We start from the raw sequence: 20,109 nt of genomic DNA, 5'->3' as shown, positions 1-20,109 counted from the left end.
TTAACACAATGGGTAGAAGCTTACCCTGTAGCACGAGCTACGGCACAGATGGTAGTAAAAATCTTATTAGAACACTTAATACCTAGATATGGGATAATCCAGTATATTGATTCTGATCAGGGCACACATTTTACTTCTAAAATAATAAAATTATTATGTCAATCATTAGGTATTCAATGGGAATACCACACTCCGTGGCACCCACAAAGCTCAGGGAAAGTAGAAAGAATGAATCAAACAATAAAACAGCAATTGGCTAAATTAATGATTGAGACACAGATGTCCTGGACGAAATGCCTACCATTGGCACTATTAAACATAAGAACTAAGCCACACAGTGAGACTGGATTATCGCCATATGAAATGTTATATGGAATGCCTTACTCCCAAGGGATGCCCCTGGGGAATAATGTAGTTGAAGATTATAGTATCCAAAAATATATAATAACCATTGGAAAAAGGTTAAAAGAACTACGAGAGATTGGGATGATGGCTCAAACACCACCATTAGGATTTGCAATTCATCAATTAAAACCGGGAGATAAGGTTCTGATAAAAACATGGAAAGAAGAAACCCTATCTCCCCTCTGGGAAGGGCCTTTTCTTGTTTTATTAACTACAGAAACGGCTGTGAGAACTGCTGAAAAAGGATGGACACATGTGTCGCGAGTGAAAGGTCCAGTGAAGGAGTGGAGAGTCACATCTGAGCCCGGAGAAGCCAAGCTAACCATCAGACAAACTTAAAGAGACCTTCATCAAGAAGCATAAGCTAAGTTGCTGTGGGAATTTCATTGTAACTACTCCTGTAGAATTAGTGGACAGGGATAAATACCTATTAGGAAAGGTAATTTAGTCCATTGTGTAAACGGTGTTGTTTATTTTTAAGGGCAAAGTGTTCTACATGTTTTAAAATATATCATTTTCCAAAAAAGAAGTCAAGGATCTAGGAAACAGTTTAGAATTTTTGTGCATTCGCTGTGGGGCCACCACTCCCCTATATAACCTACCATGGGTTAGGCTTTATTGTTGTCAATTTAATCAAAGAGTGTTTCTTGATTAAAGGTTACCCCTTAAAAGATTAAGGAAGAGGGCAAGACCGGAGGGGAACGAGTGGTGCGGCTTGAAAGGTCTGCCAAGGGCTGCAACCCCTTCGGGCTGTGACCGCCGATCACTATGGCCCTGACCGGACCTCTTCTGGTCCTATTTGGGGTAAGCTCCTTGACTCTGGTTATGGCAAACAACTGCAGCCAGTGCGTAGTAACTACTAGGAGGGGACGGGTAAGTTCCCAGACTTTGGTTTATCATACTATTTATGACTGTAAAGGCCAGAAAATAGGAAGCTGCATTTATAATCTAACCCAATATACTTTATGCAAAGACGAAGAGAGGATTGTGTGCTATGATCCAAAGGAACTCCCCTATCAATATTGGGTAGAAATGAAGACAAATTCGGAAGTAGGAAGACTAATAGGAACAAGTGAGGTTATAACCAATTTAAGTACATCGGTGTCGGTAATTTTTGATGCGTGCGACATTATAGATGATGATCTAGACACTAATTGCGGGAGTTTAGAGTGGAGACGGTACTATAGTAATCAACCAAAATATATTTGCCCAGGGGGACACCAATGTGACATAAATCCTGATTATACACCTAGTCAAACAGTGAGATATCAATCAGCACACCTGTGTGGAAGAAGAGGGTGGTCTTGTGTATGTTGGGACACTGCAGGCTGGGGATATGATAGACAGTGTGGGAATTTACAAGCTTCAATCACAAAGATACAAACAGATAGTAATTGTACAACCCGTACCTGCAATCTAATAAATTTAACCCTAATAAATTTAGAAATTTGGAAGCAAAAGAAAGTAAATAAAATTGGACTTAAGATATATGGACCCGGAGAAGATCCGGGTGTAATTATTAATATCGAAATAAAAGAAAGAATAAGGGAATCGGTACAGCACAGACTACTATTTAACTCATTTTATCATGAAATAGAAACAGGAGTGGAATATGAAATTCCCACAGTTGCTAAAAATCTATTTGTAAATCTTGCTGAAAACATTGCTAAGTCATTAAATGTAACTAATTGTTATGTTTGTGGTGGAACAAACCAAGGTGAACGATGGCCATGGGAGGCCATGGAGAGCAACATTAGTAATCCTCAAATATGGAAAGCAATGGGAAAGGGTAACAGGAAACAACAGTGGGTACTTCAAACGAGTATAATTGGAAGGAGTTGTTGGCAAAATTTAAAAGAGAATGGAAAACAAGTAGGTAATCTAGAGTGTGAAGGAGGTTACCTATGGAACGAAACTCAGAATAAATGGGATAAGTGGGGGAGTCCATGGGAAATGAGTGATCAGTTTAAAAATTGGACCAATGGAACAAACATACCAAATGGATGGCCCACTCCTGAAGGACATTATTGGATTTGTGGTAAACTAGCTTATGCGTTTTTGCCACAAAATTGGACGGGATCCTGTGTATTGGGAATTATAAGGCCCAGTTTTTTCCTGTTACCTATAAATCGAGGAGAGCGATTGGGAGTCCAAGTGTATGCTGAAGCTGGTGAATTAAGAAAAAGGCACTATAAACGGAGTCTACAAATTGGACATTGGAAAGATAAAGATTGGCCTCCCGAAAGAGTCATTGCCTACTATGGTCCAGCCACATGGGCAGAAGATGGATCCTGGGGCTATAGAACTCCAATATATATGCTAAATAGAATAATTAGATTACAAGCTGTATTAGAAATAATTGTAAATACAACTGGAGATGCCCTTGGACGAATTGCGAGACAAAATACCAAGATGAGAACTGCTTTGTATCAAAATCGCTTAGCCCTGGATTATTTGCTAGCACAAGAGGGAGGTGTTTGTGGGAAGTTTAACCTTAGTAATTGTTGTTTAGAAATTGATGATGAAGGGGAAGCTGTAAATGAACTTGTAAAAGAAATGAAGAAAATTGCACATGTCCCAGTTCAGACTTGGACTGGAGTCGACCTAGAAGGATTCTGGGAAAACTTTACGGGAGGTGATTGGCTTACTAAAATCGGGATTGTTATATTGGGGGCATTTGCAGGATTGTTAATAATTCCATGTTTTATACCTTGTTTTATTAGACTAATACACTCAGTTATACAAGGAATGCAGATAGCTACAGTACCTGTTGATTCAGAACCAGGGAAAGAGAAAACTCTTTCCCTGATGATACTAAAGACAAAAGAAGATTCGAAACTAATACCAATTCGGCAAGTATTAACTCGGTTGGAAAGAAAAACACGAATCAATGCCGTAGAAAAAGAAAATGGGGGATTGTGAAATGTGCTTAACTGATTCGTGTCAGTGTGGAACAGTGTTAGGGCCACAGGGTGAAGTGTGACCTTTGATTGTTTTGTCTGTATGGCCGCAGACGAGACGGTGTGTCTATCGTGTCTGTGTTTTGCAGGAGCCACCTGGCGAACATTCTAGAATACCAACTTAAACCGGTCCTGTTGTTATCTGCATAGTGACCTGTAAGAGGGGGGATACACCCATTTTTGGCAAGGGCCAACCATTTTAGAGACAGTTATGAATATGTATTAGTATAGGAGATATAAACCAAAAATGGGGTCTGTAAGGTGTGTGTCTTGGTTGGGCAGAGACTCCCGGCACACCCAGCGCTGTTTGCTTGCCTTTATTCCTTTAATAAATTATAAATTCTAATTGGAATCCTGTTTGCGATTAAATCATTTATCACAAACACGTATTCTGGGTGGCCGTCAGTTGGGCTGGCCGCCTGGCTGAGATTTTTGCACCGCAAGAGCTGCTGCACGTGTACAAATCGCCGCTGAATGGATTTCGTCTGTTGCCCGTCGATCTAGGCACTGTTGATGTCGAATGTTTTGTGCCGCGTGTCTGTGGAAGGTAATAAAAGCTGTGAGCAGCAGTTGCACAATAAAGATTTAGCATGGGGATCTCACCTCCGTCTTGTGCGTCTTACTGAGGGAAATAGTTCCGCAAGTTAAAACGGCGTCTCCCCGGAGTGTAAGTACGTGGACTGGGTCGGTCTGTTAACAGTGTTCTATAGATAGATAGTGATTTGGCCAGTCATTTGAAGCGTGACGCTGGGACGGCTTAGCAGTCTCCTGCGTCCTGTAGGAAGCAGACTCTTGGCTCTTTGGAAGCGGTACGCAAATGTACGTAAAGCCAGTGTAGGCGGCTGCTGCTGCAACACCTTTAGAAAATACTGTATGCGACGCTACAGGCATGCCATACAAGGGTGCTTTTGTGGGAAAGCCTCCATCCTCTTCTTTGTAGCCGCCCTTTAAGTACTGGCAGACTGCGATGAGGTTCCCTCCCCCGCGAGCCTTCTCTTCTGCAAGGGAGAAGAGACCCAACTCCTTCAGCCTTTCCTCCTAGGGCAGGTTCTCCAGCCCTTTGGTCATCTTTGCGGCCCTCCTTGGGACCTTCCCCAGTCGGTCTGCGTCTCTTTTTTGAATTGTGGGGACCAGAACTGGACACGGCGCTCCAGGTGCGGCCTGCGGGGGTAGCCTGTGTGAGAAGAGGCCAGGGTCTGCCCTGTGCTGGACGCAGCTGGTGCCAGCCAGCTAGGCACTGGACTTGCCGCAGGCCAAAGCTGAGCGGCTCAGCGAAGCCGGGGGCGCCCCTGGGAAAACCTATTGAAGAAAGGGCAAAGCGCTGTCCGGGGCAGGTATTTCCCTGCTGCCTGTGGGTCCGGCCGGTGGATGTTTCCTGAAGGAACTTTTTCATCCTATTTTCTCCCCCTGTCCTGTTGAGGAGGGGCAGTGAGAGAGCGGCTGGGCGGGCCCCTGACAGCCGGCCGAGGTCAATCCATCACAAAGCCTAAAGGGCAGATTCCTCCATGTAGAAGTGTTGAAGGGGGTTGGTGCTTTAAGGAACGATAGTGACTGGGGTTTTGGAGACAGGACGTTTTGGAGACAGGAAAGTCGGGAAATCGCTGGGGATCCAGTTGCTTCGAGGGGGGGAAATTCCAAGAGACAAAGCCTTCTTTCTGAGCAATAAGAGGCTCTTGTGAGCAGAGGGCTCTAGTCTCCCTTTGTTCTCACTTGGTAATGAAAGAGACAAGGCACCGGAACTCCTGCGTGCGAAGGGATGAAAATGTGCGGAGCCTGTTGGATGCTCTTTGTGTGCGCGTGTTGGAAACCCAGGAACAGCTATAAGGAGGTGGGTGTGAGCTTGGTTAACTTGGCCAAGCCAACCACGCAAAGCTGACCCAACCTCCCGCCCGCATCAGAACCAGTGCCACCAGAAAAGCACGTAAGGTGTTAGCAATTGGAGATCCCCTACTGAGAGGCACCGACGCACCCGTTTGCCGTCCAGGCGATTTCTCTCGAGAAGTCTGCTGCCTACCAGGGGCTCGCATCCGTGGCGTCGCCGAGAGGCTGCCGAGCCTGGTGATCCCTGCAGGTTATCATGCGCTCCTACTATTCCGCGTAGGGTCTGACGAGGCAACTTAGAACCCTCCAAAGAGACTTTATGTCCCTCGGAGCAATGTTAAAAGGATCAGGAGCACAGGTGGTGGTCTCCTCTCTCCTCCCAGTCAGAGGGAGGGGTCCAGGAAGGAGGAGACGAATTGAACAGGTGAATGCCTGGCTGCGTAGCTGGTGCCATACGCGAGGTTTTGGCTTCTGTGATCACGGGTGTACCTTTGAGAAGCCGGGTCTGTTGGGAGCTGATGGGATTCGCCTGACCAAGCGGGGCAAGAGGGTCTTTGCCAACAAGCTGGCCGGACTTACAAGGAGGGCTTTAAACTAGGCTCAGCGGGGGAAGGGGATGGAGTTCTGAGCAACAGAGAAGAGCCAGGGGCTGCTGATGCGTTAGGAACCAACAGGGGAACCCCTGAGAAATGCCGCAAAGGACTTGGGGCTTGATCCTCCAGAAAGGCGACACGGTCGGCAGCCCAACTGAAGTGCCTCTATACCACTGCGCGCAGCACAGGTAACAAACAGGAGGAGTTGGAAGCCCCTGTGCAGAAGGAGCAGAAGGGAGCTGGCAGCTCTTTCAGGACGTTTTTTCTTCGAGCACAAGAGCTCTCGATTCCCACGCGTAAGAAATGGGAAAATAGAAATTCGTCTACCTAGACTTTAGTAAAGCCTTTGACACCGTTTCCCACAGCGTTCTCCTGGAGAAACTGGCTGCTCGTGGCTTGGACGGGCGTACTCTTTGCTGGGTAAAGAACTGGCTGGAGGGCCGGGCCCAGAGAGTTGTGGTGAATGGAGTTAAATCCAGTTGGCGGCCGGTCACAAGTGGTGTTCCCCAGGGCTCAGTACCGGGGCCGGTTCTGTTTAATATCTTTCTCAACGACCTGGACGAGGGGATCGAGTGCACCCTCACTCAGTAAGTTTGCAGCCGACACCAAGTTGGGCGGGAGCGTCGATCTGCTTGAGGGTAGGATGGCTCTACAGAGGGATCTGGACAGGCTGGATCGATGGGCCGAGGCCGATGGTATGAGGTTCAACAAGGCCAAGTGCCGGGTCCTGCACTTGGGTCACAACAACCCCGTGCAACGCTACAGGCTTGGGGAAGAGTGGCTGGAAAGCTGCCCGGCAGAAAAGAGCCTGGGGGTATTGGTAGACAGCCGTCTGAATGTGAGCCAGCAGTGTGCCCAGGTGGCCAAGGCGGCCAACAGCATCCTGGCCTGTATCAGGAATAGCGTGGCGAGCAGGACTGGGGAAGCGACTGTCCCCCTGTACTCAGCACCGCTGAGGCCGCACCTCGAATACTGTGTTCAGTTTTGGGCCTCTCACTACAAGAAAGACACGGAGGTGCTGGAGCGTGTCCGGAGAAGGGCAACGGAGCTGGTGAGGGGTCTGGAGCACAAGGCTTATGAGGAGCGGCTGAGGGAACTGGGGTGGCTTAGCCTGGAGTAAAGGAGGCTGAGGGGAGACCTTATCGCTCTCTACAACTACCGGAAAGGAGGTTGTAGCGAGGCGGGGGTTGGTCTCTTCTCCCAAGTAACAGGCGATAGGACGAGAGGAAACGGCCTCGAGTTGCGCCAGGGGAGGTTTAGGACGGATATTAGGAAAAATTTCTTCGCGGAAAGGGTTATCGAACGTTGGACCAGGCTGCCCAGGGAAGTGGTTGAATCACCATCCCTGGAGGTATTTAAAAGACGGGTAGACGCGGCGCTTAGGGACGTGGTTTGGTGGTGGTTTTGGCAGCGTTAGGTTAATGGTTGGACTCGATGATCTTAAAGGTCCCTTCCGACCTAGACGATTCTATGAAATCAGGCAAGGAAGGCAGGAGCCCAGCATGGCTGAGTAAGGACCTTCTGGTCGAGCTGAAGCGCAAGGAGGAAATGCGTAGGCGGTGGAAGCAGAGACACGCATCCTGGGAAGAATATAGGGATGGGGTCGGGAAAGCTAAGGCACAGCTGGAGCTGAATTTGGCAAGGGATGTGAAGAAGAATCATAAGAAGGGCTTCTACAGGTGCGTTGGTCAGAAAAGGAAGACTAAAGAAAACGCACACCACCCCCACCCCCACCCCCCTCCGATAGGTAAGACAGGAGAGCTAGCGCCAACCGACATGGAGAAGGCCGAGGCACTCAAGGATTTTTCTCCTCCGTTGTCGCCGGCAATCACTGTTCCCGCATCTCTCAAGTCCCTGAACCTCAAGGCAGGGACTGGGGGAACAAAGTCCCTCCCATCGTAGGAAAGGATCCGGTTCGAGACCACCTGAGGAACCTGAACATACGCAAGTCCTGCACTGGGGAGGAACAACCCCATGCACCAGTAGATGCTGGAGGCCGACTGGCTGGAGAGCAGCTTTGCTGACGTGGGGGGCTCCTGGTGGACATCAAGTTGAACGTGAGCCGACAACGTGCCCTTGCCGCAAAGGCGGCTAAGGATATCCTTAGCCCGCTACAGAGGAAAGCAGGGTTTATACATGTTACAATACAGTTGTGTAGACCAATCAAATTGCTCACTATCCCCGGGGGTGCAGGGCACCAGAGACCACCCTTGGGCAGCTTTGGGGGCACTGCCTGTTTTTCTACGAGCCTCCTACCCAGCTTAGCGCAAATCCTATCTCGATCTGCGCCCCCCACACACACCCACACCCACAGCCCTCGAGCCACCAGTGCTGAAGACACGCTTTGTATTGTATTTTCTCCCAGGAGGCGCGCAGCTTAGAAACGTCTGCAATCCAAGCGGGGCTTGCAGGGAACAATTGAGAGCAACTTCTGTCGGTTCTGGGGAGTGTTCTGAAAAGTTAAGGCCTGCCCTGCCCTGGCAAAAGCAGTCCTTTGACTGGAGGGAGCAGCACCAAAAAGCCACAAGCACGTTTGGGGTGGAGTTGACGCGGTAATAAATAACAGTCAATAGTACTTGTAGCTACAACAGCCTCTTCTGAGACCTCGTCGCCCGCCCACAGGGTCGCAGCACTACACGGCACGGATCCCTCCGCGGACTGGCCCAACGTCTTCTCCCTCCGCCCCCAGGTCGGATCCCTCCGCGCCCCCAGGGCACGCAAACTCCCTGAGCCCCGCTAAGCACCAGGTCGACGAGGGCGGACCCGCCGGGGGGCCGGGGACAAGCGAAAACGACAGACGAGACAGCCAATCGAGACGCGGGATCGGCCGGCGGCCATCTGGCGGCCCAATGGGCGCCGCGGAGGGCCTGGCCGAGTGGAGGAAGCGCGGGGGCGACAAGGGGCGTTGTCGTGGCCGACGAGCTTATTGGGGCGCGGGCCGCCCGGCCTAGTGCCGCCGCCACCCGCAGTGTTTTCGGGAAGATCATCGGCAAGGTGCTTCCCCGCCAACGTCGCCTACGAGGACGAGGAGGTAGCCGCGGCTTTGCTCTGAGCGCGGTTCCTCCTCCCTCCCCCCGTCCCCCCCTCCCCCCGCGCTCGCAGGCACCCTGAGCCGAGGACCCGTTGCGCGGTGCCCGGGAGCGCGGCAGGGCGGGTGGCGGCCTTGCTGCGGGCGGGCGGTGGAGGGACGGGGCCTCTCTGGGTTGTGGCGCTCTCTACTGCGCGATCCCTATAACATCGCGCTTCTTCGGTGCGGCCCCCCCGCCCCCGGCTGCCGCGGCGCGTACTGGGTTGCTGGTGCTGGCCGGCTCGCCTCGGTTCCCAGCCCCGCCGTGTCGCGTGCGTGCGTGCGTAGAGGAGGGCCTCTGACGGTAAGGCACTTGGTGGCAGCCGCAGACGTTTGCCGCGTGATATCCCTTTGGCACTGCAAGTCGTGCAAAGTTTGCTGCCGAGGGATGCGAGTGGTCCTACCTCGTGTAGGACGACAGTCTTGAAACCTTAGATTAAGCGCACGCAGTCAGTCTCCTCGGGGATTCCAGGCGTATGTATGTAAACGGTGAACGTCTGAGTGGTGACCGTAATGAGTTAGTTCTGCGTAGGAGAAACGCAGGTCTTGATGTGCCTCCTAATAGCACTGTAGAGATTTCGCAGCTCTGCTGTGCTAGGCTTTGGTTCTGCGCCCCCAAACTGGATTGTTACAGCTTTTCTTATTTTTCTTTACCAAAAAAGTAAATCCAGAAACTCGTCATCCTTAGGAAACGATCGACCCGAATTAAAACGTACTGGAGGTCGCTAGTCTGAAGTACTGGCCCGCCTCCTTGCCCCCATCACCTTGCATGCTGAATCCCACTTCTGGAGGGGGCTCTGTAAAGACGTTGTATTTTTTTGTACAGAAAGCATTAATATCGCGTAAGAAAAATCAACGTTTCGGCTTGCGTTTGGGGTATCCGGTAGTCTGCTTCTGTAGGAGTTCAGTGGGGCATATTGATTTGCTTAAGCTATTATTACCTTTCTCTGAAGCCAATGACGTTTTAACTGTTTACTCTTCCTCCAGCGCCTTGCGTTCCGTGATCTTTCACCCCAAGCTCCGATGCTTTTCCTAGCCATGCCTAAGGAGGCAATTATGAGGTTATGCGAAGCAGAAGATCCTGGTGAATGTGTAAGTACTGTGGAAGCTTTCTGTACGCTAAACTGTACCTGTCGTTAGTTCCTAATTTAGTAGACTCTTTCCCATCCCCCCTTTTCCTCTTGATAGGGCACGGTAGGCTGGTTTGGGTTTTCTGGCGCTATAATCTTTTCTCTCTGGCTTGTAATGGAGCTGAGCTTTTTGACCGAAAGTAGCGATATAAAGCAATGCTCATCCCTGGGTACGTACTCCTGGTGCAAAATGCAGTGTTGTTTTGGAGCGCAGGGTGATGCCTACTGTCACGGTTTAGAGCAAGAGGAGGAGTAGTACTTCTTCTAATACGGAGAAGAGGGCTTGGGGTTTTTGGCAGGTCGGGGGTGAGGAAGGGCAAAGCTGGTCGAGAGGTGCTGGATGCTTCGCTTTTGGCTATAAAAGTCAAGTTCAGAGACTTTGTAAACCCACGCAAAAGGCAGCCTGAAGCTTATTTTCCACCCGAGTTGCGTATGTTGCCTGAAGAGATAACGGGGGGCTTTAACCCGGAGACAAACTTAGCTTCTGTGGCTGTTTTGTAGTCTGTTACTGTCTAGCTTGAAAACAATTGCGTAGCCCTCTTTCTTCCCCCCCCCCCCCCCCCCCCTACAGTGTGCGTAATCGGTCTTTGTAGCTTTGCTTGGGAAATGCCGGTTGCAGGCGGACAGACAGTAATTTGAAGCGCAGTGGTTGAATTGCTAGGAGTTGGCTAACTGGTTTCTCTGGGTGCTTCTCTGCTCTCATTCCTCCCCTCCCTGCCCTCTCCCCTTCTTGTGTGTGGCTTTTTATTTTACTTATTTATGGTTTTGTACTTCCTTCTCCAGCTTCTTGGGCATTTAATGATTGTTGGCAAGCAGCGTGCTGCTCACCTGGGCCTGACCGATGGATTCCGGATGGTTGCGGATGAAGGGCCCGAGGGTGGGCAGCCTGTCTGTCACGTACATCTACGTATTCTGGGTGGCCGTCGGTTGGGCTGGCCGCCTGGCTGAGATTTTTGCACCGCAAGAGCTGCTGCACGTGTACAAATCGCCGCTGAATGGATTTCGTCTGTTGCCCGTCGATCTAGGCACTGTTGATGTCGAATGTTTTGTGCCGCGTGTCTGTGGAAGGTAATAAAAGCTGTGAGCAGCAGTTGCACAATAAAGATTTAGCATGGGGATCTCACCTCTGTCTTGTGCGTCTTACTGAGGGAAATAGTTCCGCAAGTTAAAACGGCGTCTCCCCGGAGTGTAAGTACGTGGACTGTGTCGGTCTGTTAACAGTGTTCTATAGATAGATAGTGATTTGGCCAGTCATTTGAAGCGTGACGCTGGGACGGCTTAGCAGTCTCCTGCGTCCTGTAGGAAGCAGACTCTTGGCTCTTTGGAAGCGGTACGCAAATGTACGTAAAGCCAGTGTAGGCGGTTGCTGCTGCAACACCTTTAGAAAATACTGTATGCGACGCTACAGGCATGCCATACAAGGGTGCTTTCGGCACAGTGCAATGCGTTGGAAGCATCCAACTCCTGTTGGAGCACTTCATCAAGGGCTGCGTGATAAGGCCCCGTTGATAATCCCTTTTCTGCTGAGGAGGGACGTGGTAGGAGAAAACAATTGGTCTGAATGGCAGCTGTGGTGCTTCCATAGCACGGTGGAATATCTCTCTTGGTCCATTTGGGTCAGCTGTCCTGGCTGTGTCCCCTGCCAGCCTCTTGCCCACCCCCAGCTTACTGGACTGTGGGGGTGGGGGTGGCTGGAGAGACAGCCTCCGTGCTGTGGGAGCACTGCTCGGCAGTAGCCAGAACACTGGTGTGTTATCAACACCCTTCCAGCTACAGCTACGAAGCACAGCACTATGAGGGCTGCTGTGGGGAAAGTTACCTTCCATCCCAGCCAGACCCAAACCAAAGCTACGTCGCAGGGAGACAGCCAACTTCATCTTTCTTTAACAGCTATTAAAAAAGGGAGACGGGCATGGGAAAGCAGGGCCATCCTTCGTTGCCCTTGAACGCTGCGTCCGACCTTTTGTGGGAAAGCCTCCGTCCTCTTCTTTGTAGCCGCCCTTTAAGTACTGGCAGACTGCGATGAGGTTCCCTCCCCCGCGAGCCTTCTCTTCTGCAAGGGAGAAGAGACCCAACTCCTTCAGCCTTTCCTCCTAGGGCAGGTTCTCCAGCCCTTTGGTCATCTTTGCGGCCCTCCTTGGGACCTTCCCCAGTCGGTCTGCGTCTCTTTTTTGAATTGTGGGGACCAGAACTGGACACGGCGCTCCAGGTGCGGCCTACGGGGGTAGCCTGTGTGAGAAGAGGCCAGGGTCTGCCCTGTGCTGGACGCAGCTGGTGCCAGCCAGCTAGGCACTGGACTTGCCGCAGGCCAAAGCTGAGCGGCTCAGCGAAGCCGGGGGCGCCCCTGGGAAAACCTATTGAAGAAAGGGCAAAGCGCTGTCCGGGGCAGGTATTTCCCTGCTGCCTGTGGGTCCGGCCGGTGGATGTTTCCTGAAGGAACTTTTTCATCCTATTTTCTCCCCCTGTCCTGTTGAGGAGGGGCAGTGAGAGAGCGGCTGGGCGGGCCCCTGACAGCCGGCCGAGGTCAATCCATCACAAAGCCTAAAGGGCAGATTCCTCCATGTAGAAGTGTTGAAGGGGGTTGGTGCTTTAAGGAACGATAGTGACTGGGGTTTTGGAGACAGGACGTTTTGGAGACAGGAAAGTCGGGAAATCGCTGGGGATCCAGTTGCTTCGAGGGGGGGAAATTTCAAGAGACAAAGCCTTCTTTCTGAGCAATAAGAGGCTCTTGTGAGCAGAGGGCTCTAGTCTCCCTTTGTTCTCACTTGGTAATGAAAGAGACAAGGCACCGGAACTCCTGCGTGCGAAGGGATGAAAATGTGCGGAGCCTGTTGGATGCTCTTTGTGTGCGCGTGTTGGAAACCCAGGAACAGCTATAAGGAGGTGGGTGTGAGCTTGGTTAACTTGGCCAAGCCAACCACGCAAAGCTGACCCAACCTCCCGCCCGCATCAGAACCAGTGCCACCAGAAAAGCACGTAAGGTGTTAGCAATTGGAGATCCCCTACTGAGAGGCACCGACGCACCCGTTTGCCGTCCAGGCGATTTCTCTCGAGAAGTCTGCTGCCTACCAGGGGCTCGCATCCGTGGCGTCGCCGAGAGGCTGCCGAGCCTGGTGATCCCTGCAGGTTATCATGCGCTCCTACTATTCCGCGTAGGGTCTGACGAGGCAACTTAGAACCCTCCAAAGAGACTTTATGTCCCTCGGAGCAATGTTAAAAGGATCAGGAGCACAGGTGGTGGTCTCCTCTCTCCTCCCAGTCAGAGGGAGGGGTCCAGGAAGGAGGAGACGAATTGAACAGGTGAATGCCTGGCTGCGTAGCTGGTGCCATACGCGAGGTTTTGGCTTCTGTGATCACGGGTGTACCTTTGAGAAGCCGGGTCTGTTGGGAGCTGATGGGATTCGCCTGACCAAGCGGGGCAAGAGGGTCTTTGCCAACAAGCTGGCCGGACTTACAAGGAGGGCTTTAAACTAGGCTCAGCGGGGGAAGGGGATGGAGTTCTGAGCAACGGAGAAGAGCCAGGGGCTGCTGATGCGTTAGGAACCAACAGGGGAACCCCTGAGAAATGCCGCAAAGGACTTGGGGCTTGATCCTTCAGAAAGGCGACACGGTCGGCAGCCCAACTGAAGTGCCTCTATACCACTGCGCGCAGCACAGGTAACAAACAGGAGGAGTTGGAAGCCCCTGTGCAGAAGGAGCAGAAGGGAGCTGGCAGCTCTTTCAGGACATTTTTTCTTCGAGCACAAGAGCTCTCGATTCCCACGTGTAAGAAATGGGAAAATAGAAATTCGTCTACCTAGACTTTAGTAAAGCCTTTGACACCGTTTCCCACAGCGTTCTCCTGGAGAAACTGGCTGCTCATGGCTTGGACGGGCGTACTCTTTGCTGGGTAAAGAACTGGCTGGAGGGCCGGGCCCAGAGAGTTGTGGTGAACGGAGTTAAATCCAGTTGGCGGCCGGTCACAAGTGGTGTTCCCCAGGGCTCAGTACCGGGGCCGGTTCTGTTTAATATCTTTCTCAACGACCTGGACGAGGGGATCGAGTGCACCCTCACTCAGTAAGTTTGCAGCCGACACCAAGTTGGGCGGGAGCGTCGATCTGCTTGAGGGTAGGATGGCTCTACAGAGGGATCTGGACAGGCTGGATCGATGGGCCGAGGCCGATGGTATGAGGTTCAACAAGGCCAAGTGCCGGGTCCTGCACTTGGGTCACAACAACCCCGTGCAACGCTACAGGCTTGGGGAAGAGTGGCTGGAAAGCTGCCCGGCAGAAAAGAGCCTGGGGGTATTGGTAGACAGCCGTCTGAATGTGAGCCAGCAGTGTGCCCAGGTGGCCAAGGCGGCCAACAGCATCCTGGCCTGTATCAGGAATAGCGTGGCGAGCAGGACTGGGGAAGCGACTGTCCCCCTGTACTCAGCACCGCTGAGGCCGCACCTCGAATACTGTGTTCAGTTTTGGGCCTCTCACTACAAGAAAGACACGGAGGTGCTGGAGCGTGTCCGGAGAAGGGCAACGGAGCTGGTGAGGGGTCTGGAGCACAAGGCTTATGAGGAGCGGCTGAGGGAACTGGGGTGGCTTAGCCTGGAGTAAAGGAGGCTGAGGGGAGACCTTATCGCTCTCTACAACTACCGGAAAGGAGGCTGTAGCGAGGCGGGGGTTGGTCTCTTCTCCCAAGTAACAGGCGATAGGACGAGAGGAAATGGCCTCGAGTTGCGCCAGGGGAGGTTTAGGACGGATATTAGGAAAAATTTCTTCGCGGAAAGGGTTATCGAACGTTGGACCAGGCTGCCCAGGGAAGTGGTTGAATCACCATCCCTGGAGGTATTTAAAAGACGGGTAGACGCGGCGCTTAGGGACGTGGTTTGGTGGTGGTTTTGGCAGCGTTAGGTTAATGGTTGGACTCGATGATCTTAAAGGTCCCTTCCGACCTAGACGATTCTATGAAATCAGGCAAGGAAGGCAGGAGCCCAGCATGGCTGAGTAAGGACCTTCTGGTCGAGCTGAAGCGCAAGGAGGAAATGCGTAGGCGGTGGAAGCAGAGACACGCATCCTGGGAAGAATATAGGGATGGGGTCGGGAAAGCTAAGGCACAGCTGGAGCTGAATTTGGCAAGGGATGTGAAGAAGAATCATAAGAAGGGCTTCTACAGGTGCGTTGGTCAGAAAAGGAAGACTAAAGAAAACGCACACCACCCCCACCCCCCTCCGATAGGTAAGACAGGAGAGCTAGCGCCAACCGACATGGAGAAGGCCGAGGCACTCAAGGATTTTTCTCCTCCGTTGTCGCCGGCAATCACTGTTCCCGCATCTCTCAAGTCCCTGAACCTCAAGGCAGGGACTGGGGGAACAAAGTCCCTCCCATCGTAGGAAAGGATCCGGTTCGAGACCACCTGAGGAACCTGAACATACGCAAGTCCTGCACTGGGGAGGAACAACCCCATGCACCAGTAGATGCTGGAGGCCGACTGGCTGGAGAGCAGCTTTGCTGACGTGGGGGGCTCCTGGTGGACATCAAGTTGAACGTGAGCCGACAACGTGCCCTTGCCGCAAAGGCGGCTAAGGATATCCTTAGCCCGCTACAGAGGAAAGCAGGGTTTATACATGTTACAATACAGTTGTGTAGACCAATCAAATTGCTCACTATCCCCGGGGGTGCAGGGCACCAGAGACCACCCTTGGGCAGCTTTGGGGGCACTGCCTGTTTTTCTACGAGCCTCCTACCCAGCTTAGCGCAAATCCTATCTCGATCTGTGCCCCCCCACTGTTGCGTGAAAAGGGGCAAAGCGGTTTTGGCAGAAAATAAACCCCCTTGCGTTCTAACACTCCTCACCGAGGTGGGAGGCTAGGTGCGGCTAGGTTTAAATTCTGAGTGATGCCCAATTCAGCACTATCAGTCCAATCGCGTTTAATATGTATTAAACTGTTACGATTTGGATACACTAATAGTGGACTGCACCTTCAGTCTAGTCGTGCTCATGAACTAGCACGGCCACTCTCGAGTCTTTGGTCGCGTTCAGTGAGAAACCAAAACGACTAGCTACTTAAAAAAGTGCAGTTTATTTAAACAACATGTGAATTGTGCTTAACTGATTCGTGTCAGTGTGGAACAGTGTTAGGGCCACAGGGTGAAGTGTGACCTTTGATTGTTTTGTCTGTATGGCCGCAGACGAGACGGTGTGTCTATCGTGTCTGTGTTTTGCAGGAGCCACCTGGCGAACATTCTAGAATACCAACTTAAACCGGTCCTGTTGTTATCTGCATAGTGACCTGTAAGAGGGGGGATACACCCATTTTTGGCAAGGGCCAACCATTTTAGAGACAGTTATGAATATGTATTAGTATAGGAGATATAAACCAAAAATGGGGTCTGTAAGGTGTGTGTCTTGGTTGGGCAGAGACTCCCGGCACACCCAGCGCTGTTTGCTTGCCTTTATTCCTTTAATAAATTATAAATTCTAATTGGAATCCTGTTTGCGATTAAATCATTTATCACAATTTGGGGGCTCGTCCGGGATGGTCTTAGTTCCTGAATTCTGACTTGATCTAGGAGGGGCGCCCCACCATTAGGTGGCTCCTGATCAGGTCAGGTCGGGACTAACGCCATCCTGAACCTGAGTAAAGGCAAGCAAAGAAAAGATTTTGATTTTTATTTTTATGAGCTCCCTTGCCGGCTGCAGCAGTTTATTTTACCCGTAATTCTGCGCGCGAAGATCCGAACGAAGATGACGGAGTCGTAAGTATTTAAAGTGTATACCGTTCGATTGGGTGGGATTCGGTTGCCTGTGTGTAAGAGTGTGATTGAGACGGAACCTGGTTCCGAAGTGATTGTGGAGGTCTTCTAACCGCGGTTCCAATCTCCCGCGAGGGACTTGGCCGGTGAAGGACCGAAGCGATTCCTATAGGATTCGTGGGTGGGTGATAGGTCCTAAACCCCCTGCAAGACACTCTTACTGGTAACCAAGGGCTGTAGGAATTGCCACAGTAAAATTCCTAGATGGGTCAGACAAAATCGAAGACCCAGGACCAGAGGAAAGGGAGCAAATTACCAGATATACCACTGGAAAGTCCATTAGGAATAATGATTAGGAATTGGAATGAAAGGGGCCCCAGAAAAGGAAAAAGTAAATTAAAATTAGTTCACTATTGTATGATTGAATGGCCGAAGAAACCTTTAAAACCACATGTCTTTTGGCCTGTTTTTGGATCCTTTGAAGACTGGATTTGCCAGGCCTTAAATCTATATGTTAATTCAAAGGAACCTTTTAGTCAGGAGGAAAGTGATTATGCAGGATTATGGATCAGGACTTCACGTCCTTTTCCGGCTTCAATACTTACATTAAAAACGGATGAAAAGTCTGAGAAAGAAGAAGGAAACAAAGACGAAAAAGGGAAGGAAAAAGATGATAAAGGGGAACCACTGGATAACTTACCACCTCCATATCCTAACAATCCTCCTCCGACGGCGGCTCTCCCTCCAGGGGCCGTAGTACCCCCACCAGTGCCACCGTTACCCCTGCCTCCACCACCGACAGCACCGGAATTAGATCGACCTCCAGCTGCATGTACGAGAAGTAGAACTGCCACATCTGGGGGAGCTTCTCTATATCCCTTACGAGAAGTACCCCTCGGAGGCAATCAGGGAGGCATCGGGTTTGTGGCAGTTCCATTAAATACCACAGATGTAAGGAATTTCAAGAAAGAAATGGGGACCCTATTAGATGATCCCCTTGGAGTAGCAGAAAAACTAGGCCAATTTTTAGGACCTAATACTTATACCTGGGAAGAAATACAATCCATTTTAGGGATCTTATTTACTGCTGAGGAAAAGGGAATGATTAGACAAGCTGGAATGAGAATTTGGGAAAGACAGAATCAGGCAGGACCCCCCAGGAGATCAGAAATGGCCAAATGTGGATCCCCATTGGGATCATCAACAACCCCAAGGGAGACAGAACATGAGGGATTTGAGAACATTAATAATACAGGGAATAAGGGAAGCGGTTCCCCGAGGGCAAAACATTAATAAAGCGTCTAATGAACAACAAGGAAAAGACGAATCTCCTACAGAATGGTTGGAGAGGTTGAGGAAAAGCCTGCAAATGTATTCTGGAATTGATCCGAATACAGTGGCTGGGACTGCACTCCTTAGAACACAATTTGTAGCCAAATCCTGGGGGGGATATAAGAAAGAAATTAGAAAAACTTGAGGACTGGCAAGAAAGAGGATTAGAGGAGTTACTTAGAGAAGCCCAGAAGGTATATGTTAGAAGGGACGAAGAAAAACAGAAAGTAAAGGCAAAAATTTTTGTAGCAGCAGTAAAAGAAAGTCAGAAAAATCAGAATCCGTTTAGAGAGAAAAGGGAAAAAAGAATAGAGCAGACACCCAGAGGACAGCCTCATAGGGAGAGATTCACAATTCCTGTCTGTTACTACTGTAACAAGAGGGGACGTGTTCAGAGGAACTGTCGTAAGCGAGAACAAGATGAGAAAATGTTCAAAGAAGAATAGGGGTGTCAGGGGCTATATCTTTTGGGGACTTCAACATCAACAGAGCCCTTGATAAAATTATTAATAGGTCCCCATAAGGAGGAGGTTTTATTTTTAGTGGATACAGGAGCTGAAAAATCAACCATTCAGAAACTTCCAAAAGGAATAGAGATAGGGAAGAATTATATGTCAGTAGTCGGGGCAAAAGGAGAACCTTTTAAAGTCCCTATCTTGAAAGATGTAGAAGTAGAAACAGAAAAGAAAATTTGTCTTAACGACTTACTTTTGCTCCCTGAAGCGGAATACAATTTACTAGGAAGGGATCTGATTTTGAAGTTAAACTTGAGCATTCAGAGTCAGGGGAACAAACTGCAGATCAAATTATATACTTTAACACAGGAGGATGAAGAAGCTATTAACCCCTCGGTGTGGTATAAAGAAGGGGAAACTGGAAAAATAAAAATGAACCCCATAAGCGTTCAAATAATAGATCCACATCGTTCGATTAGAATCAAGCAATACCCTATACCCATGGAGGGTCGAAAAGGATTAAAACCTGTAGTTGACAGACTTTTGGAAAAAGGAACCTTGGAACCATGTATGTCACCTCATAATACACCCATCCTCCCTGTAAAGAAACCGGACGGGTCATACAGAATGGTACAGGATTTAAGAGCTGTAAATCAGCGAACGATTACTAAATTCCCTGTAGTGGCAAATCCCTATACTTTATTAAGTTATATTTCTCCCAGACATACTTGGTATAGTGTGATAGATTTGAAAGACGCTTTTGGGGCCTGTCCTCTGGACGAGGGATCTAGAGATTATTTTGCTTTCGAGTGGGAGGACCCCGAAACGGGACGGAAACAGCAATTAAGATGGACGGTATTACCACAGGGGTTTACGGAGTCACCAAATTTATTTGGGCAAACTTTAGAGAAAATCTTACAGGATTTTGCATTACCCCAGGAGATAAAATTATTGCAATATGTAGATGATTTATTAGTAGCAGGAGAAACTGAAGAGGGGACCCGAGAAGCTACTATTAAATTGTTAAATTTTCTAGGGGAGAAGGGATTGAAGGTGTCCCGATCAAAACTACAGTTTGTAGAACAGGAAGTAAAATACTTAGGACATTGGCTAAGTAAGGGAAAGAAGAAACTAGATTCTGATAGGATATCTGGGATTCTATCTTTAAGACCCCCGCAAACTAAAAAGGAGGTTCGGCAAATATTGGGATTATTAGGATATTGTAGATCATGGCTTGAAAATTATAGTGACAAGGTAAAATTTCTATATGAAAAATTAACTAGTAACCAACTTAAGTGGTTTACAGAAGATGACCAGAAATTCGAGGAAATAAAAAAGGCATTAATACAAGCACCTGTATTGAGCCTCCCAGATCTAGAAAAACCTTTCCATCTTTTTGTGAATACATCAAATCAGACAGCATATGGAGTTCTTACTCAAGACTGGGCAGGAATAAAAATACCTGTGGGGTACTGTTCTAAATTACTTGATCCAGTAAGTAGAGGATGGCCTGCTTGTCTCCAAGCTTTGGTAGCTACCGCATTATTAATAGAGGAAGTTCGGAAAATTACCTTTAGTGCTCCTTTAAAAGTGTATACCCCACACAATGTCAGGAGTG

General features: G+C 49.8%; 1 protein-coding gene across 1 annotated transcript; it reads left to right on the top strand.

The window, feature by feature from the left end:
• Nucleotides 1-8,676: 8,676 nt before the first annotated feature.
• LOC141735534 (adenosine 5'-monophosphoramidase HINT1-like) lies at nt 8,677-11,098 on the top strand. Its single transcript, XM_074568492.1, has 3 exons — nt 8,677-8,773; nt 9,834-9,938; nt 10,760-11,098. Exons 2-3 carry the CDS (start codon nt 9,870-9,872, stop codon nt 10,922-10,924), a joined length of 234 nt encoding a protein of 77 aa, XP_074424593.1. The 5' UTR covers nt 8,677-8,773; nt 9,834-9,869; the 3' UTR covers nt 10,925-11,098.
• Nucleotides 11,099-20,109: the final 9,011 nt, after the last annotated feature.

The sequence above is a fragment of the Larus michahellis genome, chromosome W (genome assembly GCF_964199755.1).
Source record: "Larus michahellis chromosome W, bLarMic1.1, whole genome shotgun sequence".
Classification (NCBI taxonomy): domain Eukaryota; kingdom Metazoa; phylum Chordata; class Aves; order Charadriiformes; family Laridae; genus Larus; species Larus michahellis.
Note: the sequence above shows the minus strand (reverse complement) of the source record. Positions and strands in the feature narration are given on the sequence as shown.

Excerpts from the sequence above, each read along its gene's own strand:
- LOC141735534 (XM_074568492.1), top strand. The coding sequence starts at position 9,870 with ATGCTTTTCCTAGCCATGCCTAAGGAGGCAATTATGAGGTTATGCGAA. Across the intron at positions 9,939-10,759 it reads CAGAAGATCCTGGTGAATGT|CTTCTTGGGCATTTAATGAT; the intron begins GTAAGTACTGTG and ends TTCCTTCTCCAG.